The sequence below is a fragment of the Amphiprion ocellaris genome, chromosome 2 (genome assembly GCF_022539595.1).
Source record: "Amphiprion ocellaris isolate individual 3 ecotype Okinawa chromosome 2, ASM2253959v1, whole genome shotgun sequence".
Lineage (NCBI taxonomy): Eukaryota > Metazoa > Chordata > Actinopteri > Pomacentridae > Amphiprion > Amphiprion ocellaris.
In genome coordinates this window covers 32,294,125-32,311,276 of record NC_072767.1, presented here as the reverse complement: position 1 = coordinate 32,311,276, position 17,152 = coordinate 32,294,125, and the positions used below count along the sequence as shown (strand labels likewise).

General features: G+C 39.6%; 1 protein-coding gene across 1 annotated transcript in view; it reads right to left on the bottom strand.

Annotated features, from left to right (window-relative positions):
• The window catches only part of LOC111565031 (unconventional myosin-VIIb), a 30,418-nt gene extending 13,688 nt beyond the window's left edge, over positions 1 to 16,730 (bottom strand). The window contains exons 1-28 of the mRNA XM_023264967.3: positions 16,614 to 16,730; positions 15,870 to 15,907; positions 15,677 to 15,778; positions 15,423 to 15,575; positions 14,699 to 14,883; positions 12,904 to 13,025; positions 12,664 to 12,806; positions 12,464 to 12,577; positions 12,190 to 12,343; positions 12,018 to 12,094; positions 11,820 to 11,939; positions 10,479 to 10,618; positions 10,181 to 10,391; positions 9,962 to 10,097; positions 8,875 to 9,053; positions 7,726 to 7,866; positions 7,471 to 7,629; positions 7,295 to 7,387; positions 5,463 to 5,557; positions 5,290 to 5,374; positions 4,979 to 5,197; positions 2,383 to 2,592; positions 2,089 to 2,301; positions 1,828 to 1,992; positions 1,480 to 1,731; positions 1,230 to 1,390; positions 1,017 to 1,143; positions 800 to 919 (exon numbers count right to left, since the gene is read on the bottom strand). Of these exons, the coding sequence (XP_023120735.2) occupies positions 800 to 919; positions 1,017 to 1,143; positions 1,230 to 1,390; positions 1,480 to 1,731; positions 1,828 to 1,992; positions 2,089 to 2,301; positions 2,383 to 2,592; positions 4,979 to 5,197; positions 5,290 to 5,374; positions 5,463 to 5,557; positions 7,295 to 7,387; positions 7,471 to 7,629; positions 7,726 to 7,866; positions 8,875 to 9,053; positions 9,962 to 10,097; positions 10,181 to 10,391; positions 10,479 to 10,618; positions 11,820 to 11,939; positions 12,018 to 12,094; positions 12,190 to 12,343; positions 12,464 to 12,577; positions 12,664 to 12,806; positions 12,904 to 13,025; positions 14,699 to 14,883; positions 15,423 to 15,575; positions 15,677 to 15,778; positions 15,870 to 15,887 (3,894 nt within the window). The 5' untranslated portion in view covers positions 15,888 to 15,907; positions 16,614 to 16,730. The remainder of the gene's footprint in view (positions 1 to 799; positions 920 to 1,016; positions 1,144 to 1,229; positions 1,391 to 1,479; positions 1,732 to 1,827; positions 1,993 to 2,088; positions 2,302 to 2,382; positions 2,593 to 4,978; positions 5,198 to 5,289; positions 5,375 to 5,462; positions 5,558 to 7,294; positions 7,388 to 7,470; positions 7,630 to 7,725; positions 7,867 to 8,874; positions 9,054 to 9,961; positions 10,098 to 10,180; positions 10,392 to 10,478; positions 10,619 to 11,819; positions 11,940 to 12,017; positions 12,095 to 12,189; positions 12,344 to 12,463; positions 12,578 to 12,663; positions 12,807 to 12,903; positions 13,026 to 14,698; positions 14,884 to 15,422; positions 15,576 to 15,676; positions 15,779 to 15,869; positions 15,908 to 16,613) is intronic.
• Positions 16,731 to 17,152: the final 422 nt, after the last annotated feature.

The window sequence follows — 17,152 nt, the reverse complement described above, 5'->3', positions numbered from 1 at the left end:
GAAATCTCAAAACCTGCACACATTAAACTCTCTGAATGTCGAAATAACAAGTCACTTTGGGATAAGTCACTTAAAAATACAGCCGATTCTTTGCTTTTTGTCAACATTATTGTGTTGTACATTTGATTTAAAACTGAAATGCAGACAGATTCTTGAAAAGAACTTGCTTTGGGTGTTGTCCAGACACACATATCTATTATTTTAAATATTGTTTTTCTATGCATGTGGTCTTTTGTTTACAAGCAAGTTTTAGGTCACTGAAAATAGACCAATTGTGTTTTTGCAATTTCATGAAGATTGTTTTCAAAACAGTGCTTGAGTGGACAGGATTTTTAGCCTTTCATTTGAATGAAGCAGAAAAAAGGTTCTTTAAAAAATAAAAATGTATACTTTTAACCTTTTAAACCCTTAACAATTTCTGGATTTTTTTTGCTCCTGTGACATTTTCACTCAGTATAGACACATTTTTTAAACAGCGATATAAAGCCCTGCACCTCTATGGAAACAGCACAACCATGGCAAGAAGTAAACAGAATGCAAAACGTCTTTGGTGAGGTATGATGCTGTTGCATTGCCATTAATCATAAAGAAAAATGGGAAAACACATGAGTTATTGATCATTTATTTTGTATAAACTATAAAAACCTGAAGTGAACATGCACATTTGAGATTTTAGCATTTATTTTTAACTAAATTAGCTAAAATTCTTTTTACTTTGTCATTACAGGATGTTGAGTGTAAGCTAATAAATGCTGAACCTGGTGCATTTGTAAAAGAGTCTCAGTGTCAGTCTCAGTACCTGCAGCTCCAGCCAGGATGGAGGTTCCCCTCGCATGCCGTTCATCACGGTGCGCCGTAGCCTGGTAGCACAGTAGGAAGCATAGCCCCGCGGAGCAGAACGGATGAAGCTTTGGAGGTACTGCCAAGACCAGAGATAAAAAGACATGAGTGGACCCTCACAGCATGCGGTACAGTGTTTATGAGACAGAAGCAGCCAATACAGCTGATGTGCTTACCTTTTGAAAGGGCTCGGTTGGAGGAAAAACACCCAAACAGAGTGACAGCAAGATCCAACCACGGAAGTAGCTGTTACGATTCTTATTATCCTGAAGCTGCTTGCAGATTTGACAGTAAATCTCATCCCTGCACAGACAACACTGTGTTAGTGGACGCTCAGAGAGAGATATCTGTAGCAGAGCTTTGGGATTAGAAAATCAAACTTCATCAACCTGAGGTCACGTCTGACAATTGCATATCCCACAATGATGTGGAGTTTTTCTAGAGATGTCAGGGGCCTGTCCAGGGTGGGTCCTTCTCCAATCATAACATCAGCGTCCTCCTGCACAGTCTGCATGGTTGGAGTCTTGGACACTTCGGTTTGATCATCTGACTGTAAGAAAAAAAAACAGTTTTCCAGTCACTGTGTTGTAAAGCAGGCAGCAACACAAGACTAAAATGCTGTTTAGGATTCAACCTCACCTCCTCCATGATAATCGAGGGTTTCCTCTGGTTAGAATTGGATCTCTGGAATCCATTTTCTTGAACAGAGGATGTTTTTCTGTTTCTGGTCAGAAGGTCAGTGAATGTAGATCCCTTCCTTGCTTTAGGGCTGTTTTCTGGTACAGTGTATGCTCTTGGGTTTTGGGCTGTCTCATTGGGCATGGCGGAAGCTTTCCTGTTTCTTGTCCGAATGTCTGAAGGCGCCCCGTCTTTTTTACTCCTTAGCATCCTCTAAAACAACCAAGGAGACATTTGAGGATACATAATGAGTTCATGCCAATCTGCAAAAGGAGGAATAATTTCAACCCTTCCTGTGGGGATATTTACCTGATCCAGGCCCACCATATTGCTGAAACGTCTGTCTGTTCTGGAGATGAGTTCCTGCGGCATAAGTCGTTCCTGTCTGGAAGCTGCCTGAACATTGACCTGTTTCTTTGGCTCAGGGAGATCTCCCATGAACCTCAGGATGATCCACCACACGGTCAATGAAGCCTGGGGAAAACACAACAGAAATGCAGGTGTAACTAAATTTAAGAAATACATCTAAAACAACTAACATTGAGAAGTGAGGTGATCTAAGAGAAGCACCAGAACGTCTCCCTCATCCTCATGGTAGAGCAGCGGCTGTAGAAGCCTCTGACGGATGTGGGTGGGGGTGGCTGCACCCTGGAAGTACATGGAGGCAAACTTGGAGAAGGAGTACTCATCCAGGTCATCGTAGTCGTCTTTGGAAAGATCTTCCTCCATGGGGATGTCATCGATGTCTATCTCCTCAAAAATTCTTTTTTTCCCCTCCAAACTCTGAAAACATATATAGACATGTGATTTATCTAGTCTACTCATATATATTATCCCTGCAACACGTGCAAAATGTTCCTGTACCTCAAATCCCACAGGTGCTTGCCCCTCCTGCCCTCCAACAATACTGGGCAGGAAGCCAAAGATATCGTCCACAATGTCCTCGGCTGAGATGGCTGCAGATTGTGCTTTTTCCTCCTCTTCTCTCTTCTTCCTTAACACTTCCTCTAAGTGTTTCTGTCTCTGCAAAGCGAGCCGCCGTTCTTCTTCCTTCTCTTTAGCAGAGAGGTACATCTGCAAGAACACAGCACGAGGGAAGACCAATAATCACAGAAAAAAACTGGTCCTGAAATCTCTTTTAATACTTTTAATCACCATACAACCCAAAAATAACACATTTTTGGGGGAATGTGTTCTCCTGCTGAATACAAATTGTTTGTGGGGGTCTTGCTCACAGACGCCCTGGCAGAGGTTACACACTGTCCTCTACCACAACGATAACCAATCAGTTGGTAGGTTGGTAGATTTAACTTTTTAAAAAAATAAGTCTATTTCATTTTAAATAAGTCTATACAATGTTTAACAAATTTGTGTTACACCCAGTGTAAGGTGTTTGCCACCACTGCCCTAAATTAACAGTTTTGCTGATTACCAAAATATTTTTTATGTTTCTGTGAGGGTTGATCTGCCAACATGTGCAAGCTCTTTAATCAAAATGACACGTTTAATGATTTAATGATAAAATACAATTACTGATGTTACCTATTAATTTTCAAATTTACTGTTTTACAAAAAAGCAGAAAAAATAGTAAAGCACATTATTATTTTTTGATTGAGATGCTAAATTACAGTTATTTGCTTGCATTCCTGAGCAAAACATTTTGTTTTAGTGGTTGTATGTTATTATTGATGAATTTCTGACTTCGCAGAGAATTCCAGTTTGCTGCCTCAAATTTGGGTATAGAAACGTGAATGATGCTGGATAGTCTTTGAGACAAATAGGGCAAGACATCAAGTGCTCTCACAGTGTGGTCAAGCATGCCTTCGGCTCGATTGCAGAGACTGGTATTTACAAAATGTGCCAAGGAAAAGGTCGAAAACGAAAGCTAACTGAAGCAGATGTCAGACACCTCAAGATCTGAAGTACTAGAGACAGAAGGAAGACCACTGCTAGTCTTCAGGCTGAGATTAATGCTTCAAGATCAGAATCTGAGAAAGTCTCCAGAATGAAAATAAGCAGTCGACTGAAGGAACAAGTCTTAAACAGAGGTGGTCTCATGAATTTGTTAAGCACTGTACACTGTGTTTAAAGGAAAATATCCATCCATATAGTTAAAAAAAATAGTGTGGTATTTCTCTGTCGTAAATTTACTGTCAGGTAACTATTATGCTGACCACACTGTACAGTACAGGCCTCCTGCCAACCTGAAACAGAAACAGCTCTGTAAATTTCATGCATAAAATGATTTAAACAGCAAGCTAAGAGGACAAATATTTGAGACAGTTGACTAAACAACATGTTTTAAATTGAAAAAATAAATATGTGGCATAATAATCGGAAAGCAATGGATGAATGGTTGAAATAGCAAAGAGAGATGGGTGAACAGTTAAAATCATGAGCTGAAATAAAGGGATAAGCACATCAAACAGCTAACTAAATGTTATAAACAAATGATCGTTTGCTCAAAGTGACGAACAATTGAAATAAAAAGATTAATGATTGGAACAGTTACCTGAAAGTAGTGGATAAAATAATGGCTGTACGGTTGAAAAAGTTAGCTAAAAGCTAAAAGTAATAGATATATGACAACTATTTACCTATTACTTTCTGCTTTTATCTAAAAAAAAAAAAAAAAAACACTCAATGTATTTGATAAATAAATTAATTAGCTAAAGGTTAAAAGTAATCGATAAATGACTGGAACAGTAATAGATGAATGCCAACCATTTATCTAATATTTTTAGCTTTCAGCAAAAAAAAGAAAGCAATAAGTGAACAAATAGTTGATATAGTTAGTGAAAAGGTAAACATAATTAATACATGGTTGGAAACTTTGAGTATAAGCAAAAAGTAATTGTTATCTTTTTGAGAGCTTTTAGTTTAAACCAAGTTTAAAGTTAGCAATAATAGTGGAAATAGTTAGATAAAAATTAAAAACCAAATATCAAACATATCAATTACTTTTAGCATTTAGCTTAAATGAGCTAAAAGCTAGCAATAATATTTAGAATAGAATAGAATAGAAAGCTAAAAGAGATAAATACCAAAAACTAGCTATTACTTTGAGCTTCTAGATTAAAATAGCTAAAAGTTATCAATAATAGATGAAATAGTTTTTAGATAAACAGTTTGTATATTTAGGAATAAGCGCTGGTTGAAATGACTCAAAATATGCTGATCGGTATAAGTAATTAGATAAACTAATGAATAAACAGGTGAAATAATAAAATAATACAGACAGTGCAAATATTGAGCTAAAAATATTTCCATAAAGAATTTAAATAGGCTAACAGCTGAAACAATTAGCAGAAAGCAATGGCTGAGCACTTGAAACAGCTAAAGGTGAACATCTGGAGCTTGGTGGGGACTAATAGCTAATCTATCAGAATTTTACTGGGAGTCACACTTAAAAGACACTAACTTTTCTTTACAACTTGTTGCTCTTTGAGCTGAACTTACATCTCTTTTCATCTTTTCCAGAGCCTTCCTGGCCAGCATCCCCCGAGTTTGGGCCTGCAGCAGGATCACGGCGTCTCTCTTGCGCTTCCAGTCCTTCCTGGCCAGGTATCCTCTGACCTGGGTCTGCAGCACCAGAGCTGCCTCCCTCTTCCTCTTGTACTGAAAGTGGAGCTGACGAGAGCGAACTTGTGCCTGCAGCCTCGTGAAGCCCAGCTGCACCTACATTTACAACATAACTGAAGGCTTAATGCCAGCTGGATTGTATTCTCACATAAGTAAATACTGATTTATTTTCAAAAAAAGCAACTCACCACTTTGTACAACTTCCTGCCTTTGTGTCCTCTCCAGCATTTCTGAATCATGACCGCGGCTGCTTTTTTCCTCAGGAATTCTCTCCTTTAGAGGGCATGAAATATATAGACATTAGGCAGAAATTCACATGAAGGAACAAAAGCTGCTTTTGGAGAAGTGTGAGGAATCATACCTGTATTTGTAGCCTCTCATGACTTTTTGGATCAAAAGTGCTTTCTGGTTTAGTTCTTTTATTCGCTCCAGTTCAAGCATCGTGTCATGGAAGTCCTGAAAGAAAACAGTAGCAATTGGAATGTTATAATTTTGGTAGACTAAAAAAAATCCAAGCTTTTACACTATGTTCAGTATTTTAATCAGTATTTCAAATCACATGCGTTCAGATATGTGCGTTTATAGTCATTCATATCATTGACAATTACATGCTTCCACATACACTACCGATGAAAAGTTTCAGAACGCCCCAGTTTTTCCAGTTTTTTATTGAAATTCAAGTAGTTCAAGTTCAATGAATAGCTTGAAATGGTTCAAAGGTAAGTGGTGAACTGCCAGAGGTTAAAAAAAGGTAAGGTAACCCAAAACTGAAAAATAATGTACATTTCAGAATTACATGAAAAGACCCTTTTCAGGGAACAAGAAATGGGTTAACAACTTAAAGCTGTTCTGCAGCTATGGAGGTTGGTCAAGCCTTGAAAGTTGGTGCTACCAAATCCTACAGGTGTCCCAACTTTTATAGATTCCTTACAACCCCCTCTGTCTGCATAAAAGTAGTGTCAGAACACACCGTTGCTATAAAAATGGTGAGGAAAAGGCAATTAACAACAGAAGAGACACAGACCATCATAATACTTAAAAATGTAGGTTTTTCCGGCAGAGAAATTGTGAAGAAAATCAAGTCGTCGGTGAGTTCAGGTTTCTTCACCACCAAAAGGCTCTCAGAAACTGGTTAAATTCTGAGAGGAAGAGGTCTGAAAGACCCAAAGTCACAACAGAATCAGAAGACAAGTTTCTGAGAGTCAACATCTTGGTGATAGGCAGCTCACAGGGCAACAGCTTCAAGTACAGCTAAATAGTGGTCGTAGTAAGAAAGTATTAGTTTCAACTGTGAAGAGAAGACTTGAAGTTGCAGGTTTGACAGGTTGAGTTGCAGAAAGAAAGCCATTGCTAAGACATCAGAATAAGAAAAAGAGGCTCGCCTGGACCATGAAACACCACCAATGGACTACTGAAGACTGGAAGAAGGTATGATGGACTGATGAATCAAAATTTTAAATCTTTGGTTCATCACACAGGATTTTTGTATGCCATTGATTAGAATAAAGGACGGTTCCTCGGTGTGACATCAACTGTCAAACATGGAGGAGAAAGTGTGATGGTCTGGGGATATTTTGCTGGATCCAGGGTCGGTGGCTTGTACAGAGTGAGAGGAACCCTGAGCCAAACGGCTACCACAGTATTCTGCAGCTCCATGCAGTGCCCTCTGGTATGTTCCTAGTTGGTCAGGGGTTCATCCTACAGCATGATAATGACCCAAGTCCAAGCTATGCCACTACCTTAGGAAAAGAGGACAAGATGATAAGCTTGAAAACATGGAGTGGCAGCACAGTCGTAAAGCCCATGGAGCTGGTTTGGGATGAACTGGACAGAAGAGTGAAGGCAACCTGAAAGTGCCACACATTTATGGGAACTTCTGCAACAGAGTTGAGAAGAACTTTCTGAAGAATATTTGATTTCTATCATGGAAGGAATGCCACAAGTGTGTTCAGCTGTTATATCTGCCAACGGTGGCCACTTTGATGAGTCTAGAGTTTAGAATACATTTTGGTTTCTAAATTTTTTAACTTCACTTGTTTATTTGTTCTATGCTTTCATTTCAGAGTAAAATGAGACATCAACATGCATAATTTCCAACAAAAAACTGGAAAAATTGGGGTGTTCTAAAACTTTTGACTTGTAGAGTATATCCACCACAAACAACAGACTTTGCATACAAATGTGATGCAGCACCTTGAGGAATATCTTTGTCTTGCCAGTCTTCCAGTCGCCTTTTTCAGTAAGCATGCTTTTACAAATGCTTTCACAGCATTTCTCTTTGCTTTCCTGTTGAGACAAAACAAATAATCACCACACAAGCGAGGCAAGAGAAGCTGAGGAAAGGTGGAAAATGTTGTTTTATAACTCACAGTTTTGGGATCACAGATGGAACTCTTCAGGAGGACACGGTAACGATTTAGAAACTCATCGAATGTGTAGCGAACAGGATACCCGGCTTTCCTGATCCGGATGGTCTCCATCATTCCAGAGTAACGGAGCTGGCGCATGACCAGCTCTCTGTCAAACAGCTGAGACAATGTGCATCCAATATGATTTAATCAAAGCAAATCGTTTTCATACAGACATACTTTGCTCAGCTTGAGTAACAGTGTTTCTCTGCTCACCATGGGCTTCTTGAAGTCGTTGGGTTTAATGCAGCGTATGAAATAAGGCTGACATGCAGTCAGTGCTTTCATCAGGGCATCCAGAGACTGACGGAACTGACCAACCAGAGTCGGCACTCGTTTTTTGTTATCAGACGCTTGCTGTCAGACACAAACAAAGGTCACACAGTGTAAGTGAGTTTATACAATAATGGTGTTCACCTTTGCCTAATGACACTGTGCAAACTACACCGGGGCTTTTACGGGAGCCCATTTTTGTCACTTTTTTGTGGTCAGAAATGACAATTACAATATTTACAGAGTACCTGATTTAGCTTGTATTCATTGTTATTAATACTAATAAGAATATGAATTAAACGAATTTAAAAACTAACAAAATGTCGCCACTGCTGACTGCTTTCAGCACCACGGTGGATTAGGGTGGCTCTTTCGTTTTGGTATAAAGAAGGTCGAAGGGATTGAAGCTATGATATTGTGCTGCCACTCTTCAACAGTGATGCATGCAGGTATGGTTATTAAAGTGAATAGGCAACTTCCCACTCCAGGAAGTGGGGGCAGGGATGAGGTTGGGATAGCGCAACCCTTTCAGTATTTGTGTTTCAATAGCAATTTTGACCAGAATATTAAGTCCAACTGTGCAAAAATGACAAAAATTAGTTAAGGGATGTAACTTCAGTAACTAGTATACGGTTCTATGAGCATGTTTGTTATGTTAGCCTATATGGTGAACATTGTTGATTGTGATGTTAGAGAGACTGCTACTTTACAAGGACCAAAGGGAAAATGAACAATGTTTGCTATCCTCTCTGAATTTAACCATTCAGGACCTGATCAGAATCACCTTCCCTGGACTCGGTACCTTTTCCCCTAAAAACAGTCGTAAAAAGAGGTTCTGCAGGTGCAGTAATTGTGGTCAGAACACACACAATGGTTCAGGCTGCCCTAAAACGGCACACAACTTTCTGGAGTGGAAAATGGCCTGATCAAACATGAATCACCCTCATACATGAATCTCACATCAATAATGCCCTATCAATATTTTAGAGACCCCCAAAACGTAACAAATTGTGTTTTGAGGGTAGCTCATGTCTTATTGAGAGGAGCCAAGGTCACTCTGGCTCCTCTGTAGTTTGCTGAAGCTGCACTGACCCGGAGGCTGTTCTTGGGCGTGGTGGTTATGACCATCTTGGGGTTGACGCTGCTCTTGATCGTATTAGATCCGGTGGACAGCTCATTGTGAAAGGCCTGCTTGAGGAGTTTGTTGCCGGAGGTCTCCACCAGTTGGATCAGGTCCAAGCTGAGGGTGTCACGGTTTTTCTCAAGGAAGCCTAAAACAGAAAGAAAAACGATGACAACATGACACACAAAAAACTATCAAAAGAATGATGTGTTGTTGTAAAAGGTTTAAAGTGTAGCTACAGTAGGAGATTAAACCCCCCAAAAACTAATCACGTGTATCAAAGTTTCATATTTAGAAGGTTGTTGTTACATTCACCCTTAGTTGTCAATTAAAAAAAGTTACACAGAAGTCTGTACAGACAAAAATCTTCATGGGGGTTAAATATGAGGTAGCATTTTCTTATTATGGCCCACCACAACCTTCCAGAAGACCTGAGGGCAACAGAAAGTGCTGACATTTTAAAAGCAAACTCAGGACCTACACATTATGGGCAAGCTTTTGATTGATTTGATAGATTTTGTTTATGTATTACTCTCCTTAGAATTAATAAAATATAACTAATATAATAATAGATATTTTATTTTTATTTATTTACCCATCTTACTTTATCTCATCTGGTGTTTCCTCATTGCACGTTGAATAAGACAGCGTTTCCTCAGTTCCTCAATCCCAGTGTTTTAGTCCTTTATCTCTAACATGTTTAGGTGTGGGGAGTTATTTGTTCTGTTTAATTGCATTTTTATTTCTGTAAAGCACTTTGTGTCGCATTGTATTTGTATCAAAAGTGCTGTATAAAAACTGTATTTGATTGATTGATTGATTGATTGACTGACTGAAGAAATTCCTGCCTACTCTCCACCCACTCTCTCGAGCACACCAGCTCACCCTCAACTTTCCTAAAACACTGTAAAACTACTCTTCACTACACAATGGCAAGTTGTAATATTGGAGTACTTCAACCATACATGTTCCAACCAGTAATCGATTCTGAAGAAGAAGAATGCCAGCTATAAAAAACATAAATAAGGTTTAAAAAAAAGTGATCTTTTTCTTTACCTTCTGAGTCATAATAGACCACACCAGCAAAATGTTGAATTCCAAACTGTTTCTCATAGTTGTTCTTCGGGGGAATGTAAATATCCCCTTTCCCATGAAGCTGATTCATCTTTTGGAGCATGGTGGCATCTGTGCCCTGAAAATTAGTCAAATCCCACAGTTATAGCCTGCTTTAATTTGTTACAACAGAAAATTACAAGGTCTAAAGACGACAGACACCTTGGGGAAGCTGCTCTCCTCATCGATGAGTGACAGCATGTTCAGAGGTTTGACGGCCAACACGTCCAGGGTGCGTTGGTTGTCCTGGTAGTCGATGTGCTTCCAAACGATGTTTTCACGCGAGTACTCCTCCTGCTCGAGCTTGAAAACATGCTTGACGAAGAACTGCTGTAGCTGCTCGTTGGCAAAGTTGATGCACAGCTGCTCAAAGCTGTAGAAAGAGAGAGAAAGATGGATTTTAGTCTAAAAACAGTAGCAATGGATATCTGATGCCACGGCAGCTGCTGTAAATGTCCACCTGTTTTTGTTGAAGTTCTCAAAGCCGAAGATGTCAAGGAGGCCTATCGACTGTCGAACCTCGTTCTCGTTTTCAGGCGGCTTGTAAATGGCAGCGTTGATTTTGTCCACCACCCAAATGAAAAGTCTTCCATATATACCCTGGAAGAATAACACAGAGAAGAGAACAAAAATAAAGGGACCTAAAAAACAAAAGGTACTACATAGCTTGGTCATATTTCCCAATTAATAGCATTGCTAACAGAGCAAAGCCACATGCCATGCAAAAATGTTAGTATTTAACATATCAACAAGCTAGAGGCTACTGTACTAACAATCTGACATCGGCATTGGATCCAGCAGCTGTAATATTAGGCTCAAAGCTGAACTGAGGAGCTGATTTCCAAGACATTTTAATGCAATTTAAGCAGATTAAAAATGGCTCTGTCAGTATTAAAATAGTGGAAGGTAACCTGTTACTTTTACTGATGTATTGAACTTGAGTATTTCCATTTTGTGCTACTTTTTCCTTCTGTTACCTATCAGAAAGAAATATTGTACTTCCTCCTCCACTACATTTATCTGACAGCTGTATCTTTATGAAGCTTTTACACAACTCATAATATAACAAGTTTTAAAATATAACACAATAACCTTTATTGCTTGTTATAAAAAAGCAACGTGTACACGGGCTCTCATTTAAGATGTCTAAAAATTAATAACAACTTCACCAAATGGGGATTTTTGCTCTTTTTTATAGTTTAATTGCAATACATTTTCCAATTACTCAGTAAAAAAAAAGTTTGCGTATTGGATCTTTGTTTTTTCTCCCATTAATCAAGTGATTTGTCCGTGTACATAAAACTGCGTTTAAAGTAATTCAAAGTAGCTTCAAATTCAATGGTTACATGCTGCTGACTGATGCTTCACTATTAATAGTCTAATGATGTCGTATATAATAATATATCCGTCAGAGAGACCAGACCAAGGCTTTTACTTTAATACTTTAACTACATTTTGAAGCTAGTACTTATTTATCTTTACTTTCATTTGGGACTTTAACTATAGTGGAGTGTTTTGACACTACTGGTATTCATTGCAACATCCTCTACCTAAGTAAAGGATCAGATTACATTATCCAGCACTGCAGAACGCACAGCACCAAGACCCTGAAACCAAAACATAAATATGGAATTAATCTGTTGTTTAGCTCAAGTCAAAATGCCTTTTTTCTCTTTTTTGTTATTAATTTGGTTGTCTGTTGTGTAACAGGCTTACAGCATCACAAGACCTCTTGCTGCCATTAAATGAGCTGCATTGACTTTCTTTGTTGAAATCGCGTGCCAAGTGTGACTTGTATTACTTTGACAAAGGCGTCCCTGCCATCCAGAGCCTGAGCGGAGGTCAGTCCTTTGATCACACTTTCCCTGGCTGTCATGAAGGAGCGCTGAGTCAGACTCTTGTCCAGCGCTGTGGGATCCACCTGAGGTAACGAGACAAGACAGTCAGACAAGGTCATTCAGCGCTCCGCTCGAACGTGCACGGCAACAACCACACGTGCCTCCAAAAGCTGGCAAGCCATGTCAAAATGGGGTGATTTGTGGATTTCACAGCCCTCCAGGTTGTTTACTATGGTGCCTGAAATGCAGAAAATGCAGATCAGCACTTCAGAATCAGTACAATATCAGAATATGCTGCATAAAAATCTTAGATTTTATGTTACTGCTCTTTACCCTCAAAGTCCACATTGCCAAGGTGAAGAATGGCTGCGAGCAGTTTGCAGATTTCCCAGGAGTCATTTTCTGTGAACATGAGGATCTTCAGAGCCGCTCGGAAGTGAGCGAACTCCTTCACATCATCACGCCCCTCACAGCTGGTGCAGTTACCCTGGTGATATGGTTACATGGTTTACAGCGACATATGAAGCCTTATCCTTTCATCTGTGATTCACACTTCCTGTATTTATATGGATCAGTAAAGACAGTTTTTATTCAGATTTCACGGTACCATGGTCAGATACTTGTACTCAGCAGCGCTCCCAAGGGACAGAATCTTCTTCTGCTCTGCTGGCATCCCCATCAGCATGTAGTAAAAGACGTGGTAGTTCCTCTCCTCAGGCGCCTGCACATGAAAGCACATGGTCGTTGACAGTGGGGAATTTGACTCGTAACACATTGCTACAGTTGGAAGTATTCAGATTTCCCTACCTGACGGCAAACTCTGGACTTCTCCAGCAGGTACTGATCCACCCGGGCCCCTTCAATGGCCCCGCCTTTGGTGAAGTTGATGTCAATGTACTTCCCAAACCGACTGGAGTTGTCATTGCGAACGGTTTTGGCATTACCAAAGGCTGAGAGGAGAATTTCATCAAAACATATCAGTTGAAAAAGAAGGGATGGAGTTAATTATTAAACTTGCTTTACAACTTTTTTTTTTCGGTTGTTTACCCTCTAAGATGGGGTTTGCTTCAAGAATCTGCTGCTCTATCCAGGAGTGCTGACCGCTCACTGCAGCCAGGAACTGCAGCATCAGCTTGGTGCTTTCGGTTTTTCCTGCTCCTGATTCACCACTATTGGAGAAAACAGAGATATGAGCATGTGTGACGAAGATGTATTCAATAATGTCCTTTGTGTTGCACGAAAAAATACATTCCTTTGTTGTTTTCTTTATTTAAATTCTTGCATTATTAACAAAAGAATTCCATGAGGATCAGTTGCAGGTCTGGTTCTCTTCACAATCAACATGAACATCCTTTGTTATTAAAGTTAAAAATTGCCGGCTTTAAAGCGTTTCAGTCGAAAGCAACACCTGAAAACTTTCCACCTCTTCCTCAGTTTTAACTGACTGGTGGTCAGTTAGGCATTTACTGATTCGCAGTCCAAATTACATGGCTTACACGGCATTACGGACGGAAAAATCACCTAACAGAAAGTGTGAATGATTGGTAAATTGTCTGAGGAGTGATCCAGGGACTGCATTATAAGTACCTGATAAATGGTGTCATAGACCTCCCTCCCCTGTTCCAGTTACACAGATAGCTTCCTTAACTCCTCTAAAACTATCTGTCTTCACTGTCCAGAATGTGGACATCGCATCTAAATAGAGGAGAGGGTCTATGACACCACTTATCAGATACTTATAACACAATTCTAAGATTTCACAAACATTCATACCTTCAGTCCTGTGAGCCTTGGGGCATTAATGAGCTGTGAGCTATGTGATTTGGGTTAAGAATAAATAGCTGACACTTTCCACCAGTCAGATCTGAGGAAACCTCTTGGATGAGAGCTGAAATGTCTTCAAAAACCACAAAATATGTCTAGCTGCCCTATTCTAAAGCACTTCCCCATGAGCTGAACTATAAAGTTTGGGAAGGGCTACAATGTCTTTTTCCATGTTTCTATTCATTAAACTGAACTAACTGGCTAGTTCATTTGCTGTGCAGATGAGTACAACTTTCTCATCCAACTCCCTGACAGTATGCAAATAACTGTAGGCCCTTTAACTTTTGCTAGCAGTGTTTCAATCATGATATTATTTCCTGTCACACTTGTTTGTCAAATAAAACAGGACATCACTGTTAAAATAAGCTTGCTCATTTCTTTGTATCAATAAAAGTTTAACCCTCCTGTTTTCCTCATTTACAGGCACCAAAAAATATTATTTCCTTGTCTGAAAAAAAATCTAAAAATTTTGCCACAAAATTCCCCAAATTTCTGAAAATTTGCAAAACTTTCAGGAAGAAAATTCCAATAATTCCTTAAAAGTTTCCCCTAAAGGTTTTATTTAAAAAAAAAAAAAATCCCCCAAATTTGGCAAGAAAATTCTTGTAAATCTTTTCAAGAAATGAGTAAAAATCTTCCAACAAATCCTAAAAATATCTAAAGTGATTACATATATATCAGTAAAACTTCTAATATTTTCTTCTTCTGATTTTTTTGTGAATTTTTTTGTGAAATGCGTTGGATTTTGGTTGATTTTTTGTGAATGTTCCTGAAGAAACATTTTTAACATTTCTTTTTTCCACCAAAAAATGTTCAAAAATTTCCCAAAAATGTTGAAAATGTGGACATCAGAAGTTTCACTGTCAAAATATATGTTTTTCCCCACATTTTCAAACTTTAAAACGGGTCAATTTTGACCCACAGGACGACACAAGGGTTAAATCAATCGATCATTGATCTCACGTAAACGAAATTAGAGAATCTGGCATCAGTCTCCTGTGATTGGTCAAAAGCAGACCTGATGACACAGCACTGGTTTTTCTTGTTGCGCCGCATGTTGAAGAAGCAGGCGTCTGCGAGGGCGAAGACGTGTGGCGGCAGCTCGCCCAGCCGTCGGTCTGTGTACGTGTGCACGTGGTCGGTGGTGTAGATGGGCAGCAGCTGGTAAGGGTTCACAGCAACCAGAATGGAGCCTGTGTAGGTCTGAAGACAGAGAGCGACGTTAACATCACACAGAGACGCACTTCATGTGTGTGTGCAGGAGAGTGAACAAGTTATTATGGTGGAAGGACGGCAGCGAGCCAGTGACCCGTATGACCCCATGTTTAGTGAAGGGAGCAGCACACGAGATGCATAATTCACTGGATTTAAACATTCAACGGATTAGCTGTGCAAAGCTGTTCTAAAAGCTGAGGCTGAAAATATGATAAGACAATATCAGTGTGTAAACGTTGCCCCCGGCACTTAACAGTAGTATTTTTATATAACAAAAATGGCCTGATTCATAAGTGAATGCACACTGTGGAGCTTTGATGCAGTGACGCAGAAACACTGGGACATTTTCTGTCAACAGAGGCTCATTCGTCTCTATGGAGACAAACAGCACTGTGATTAACTGCAGGGCAAAGTCTAAGAGCTGTTCACGGCAAGAGAAGACACAGACGAGTAAGCATTTCCACAGCAGGTTATGGACATCATAAAACTAGGCGGTTCTGCAGTGAAACCAGGAAGCAGACACCTACATAGATGATGCCCTCTTTGTGCCGCACTAGGAGGTTCCTGAGGAGTCCGGCCTCGTTCAGATCACCCAGTCTTATCATGTCGTCCACACCATTCACAGAGGTGGGGTGCATGGGCCGGATGCTGCCCTCGCTCTTCTTGTTGATCTTGTGCTCCTGTATTCATGATATCAAAGAATTAAGGTTAGATTGAAGGCAGACACACTTATCAAGGATCTCGTAGAGGTTATACAACGTTGAGGGTGTCCTCTTTGTACCTTTCCTTCATCATCAATCAGCCGAAGCTGCCCGGTGTCTGTTACTTTCACCTCGGCCCCAATCAGGATCCCGGCACCAGAGTCCACCCATACAAAATCACCCTGATGGGGGAAACCAGAAGTTGTAAATAAAGCAAAAGCAGAAGTCTGATTCTTAAAATTGTGTGTAAATATCACTGACACTCATTCATACCTTACTCAAATGCAGCATTGCAGAAATGTGTATTTAGACTGCAGAGAAAATGAAAAACAGATTATTTAACTCGATATTTGGCACAGTTAAAAGACTTGTACTCCACACAAACCTGCTAGCAAAACGTTATGGTTTTAATTTGTGCGGACTAAGCCTCACCTAGATATTTATATAATAGTGACATAAGGTAAAAATGTATGCAGCTAATATTATACAACATACACAAGTTTGAAAGGTAGTTATTTGCTACGTGACAAAGCAGATTTTTCATTTTGGCAACTCTGCTTACACTCATTATCTCAGGCTTTTTCCTTCAAAGTAAAATCACCAGTGGCAAAGTGATAAGAACAGAGACTAAAAGAAGCAAAGCAAAAATTTAACCAGTTATTTGTAACTTCATTTACACAAGCGTAATATACATTTTTGTTCATCATATTGCCAGAAATCACGGGAAAATGCGTAATTTCTGTCAGTTAAGGTAACACTGAGCCACTGTGTTTGCTGTATGTGGATTGATCATGCTTACTGTAATGCATAGTCACCTTCCAAAGGCCCAATCTGAGCCAGGAAACGACCTGCATCTCACCATATAAGCATGACGTCCACTTTCGAGACACTTCCATTGATAAGCTTACACAGAACGTCACCATTACAACAAAATATTGGCAACATACGAAAAAAAGTGTCCTTTTTAGTGCAGTTGCCACGTTAAGACTCGGTTTTGTGTGTCGCGTCAGCTCTTACCTGAGAACAGCCGTTTCTGCGGTGGAAGCTCCTGCTACTGCTGAAGGAGCATTTCCTTGACTGATTGTGGAGCAGGAAGGTTTCCCAGCATACCTCATTTTATGGCCCTTTGACTTTGCTCCTGCACAGGTAGAGCCACCCACAGTCACTAAACAGCAGAACCGAGGCATTTACTTATAACACCACAGTGCATCAGTTTCGGTTGTCTTTAAACACATTAACTACTACATATTGGCTGTTGAATATGATAATCTTAAAAAGTATCTACTGTAAACAACATTAACACAAACAATATCTCCATCTATTAACCATATGTTAAGGAAGTACTACAGTTACTACATATTGAATGTTTTGATCTTTCCCAATTCAAGTTCTACATTTTTATTTTTTTTTCCCACTTTTAACTACTCAATAAAGCTCAACACTGGGGAAAAAAAGGCATTTGTTGGCAAAACACCCCTCAGTAGGACGTTGTGCTAAAAGTAGAAGTCACTTGCTTAAATACCAGTAACTTTCTTTTCCTGATCCATAAATCCAGA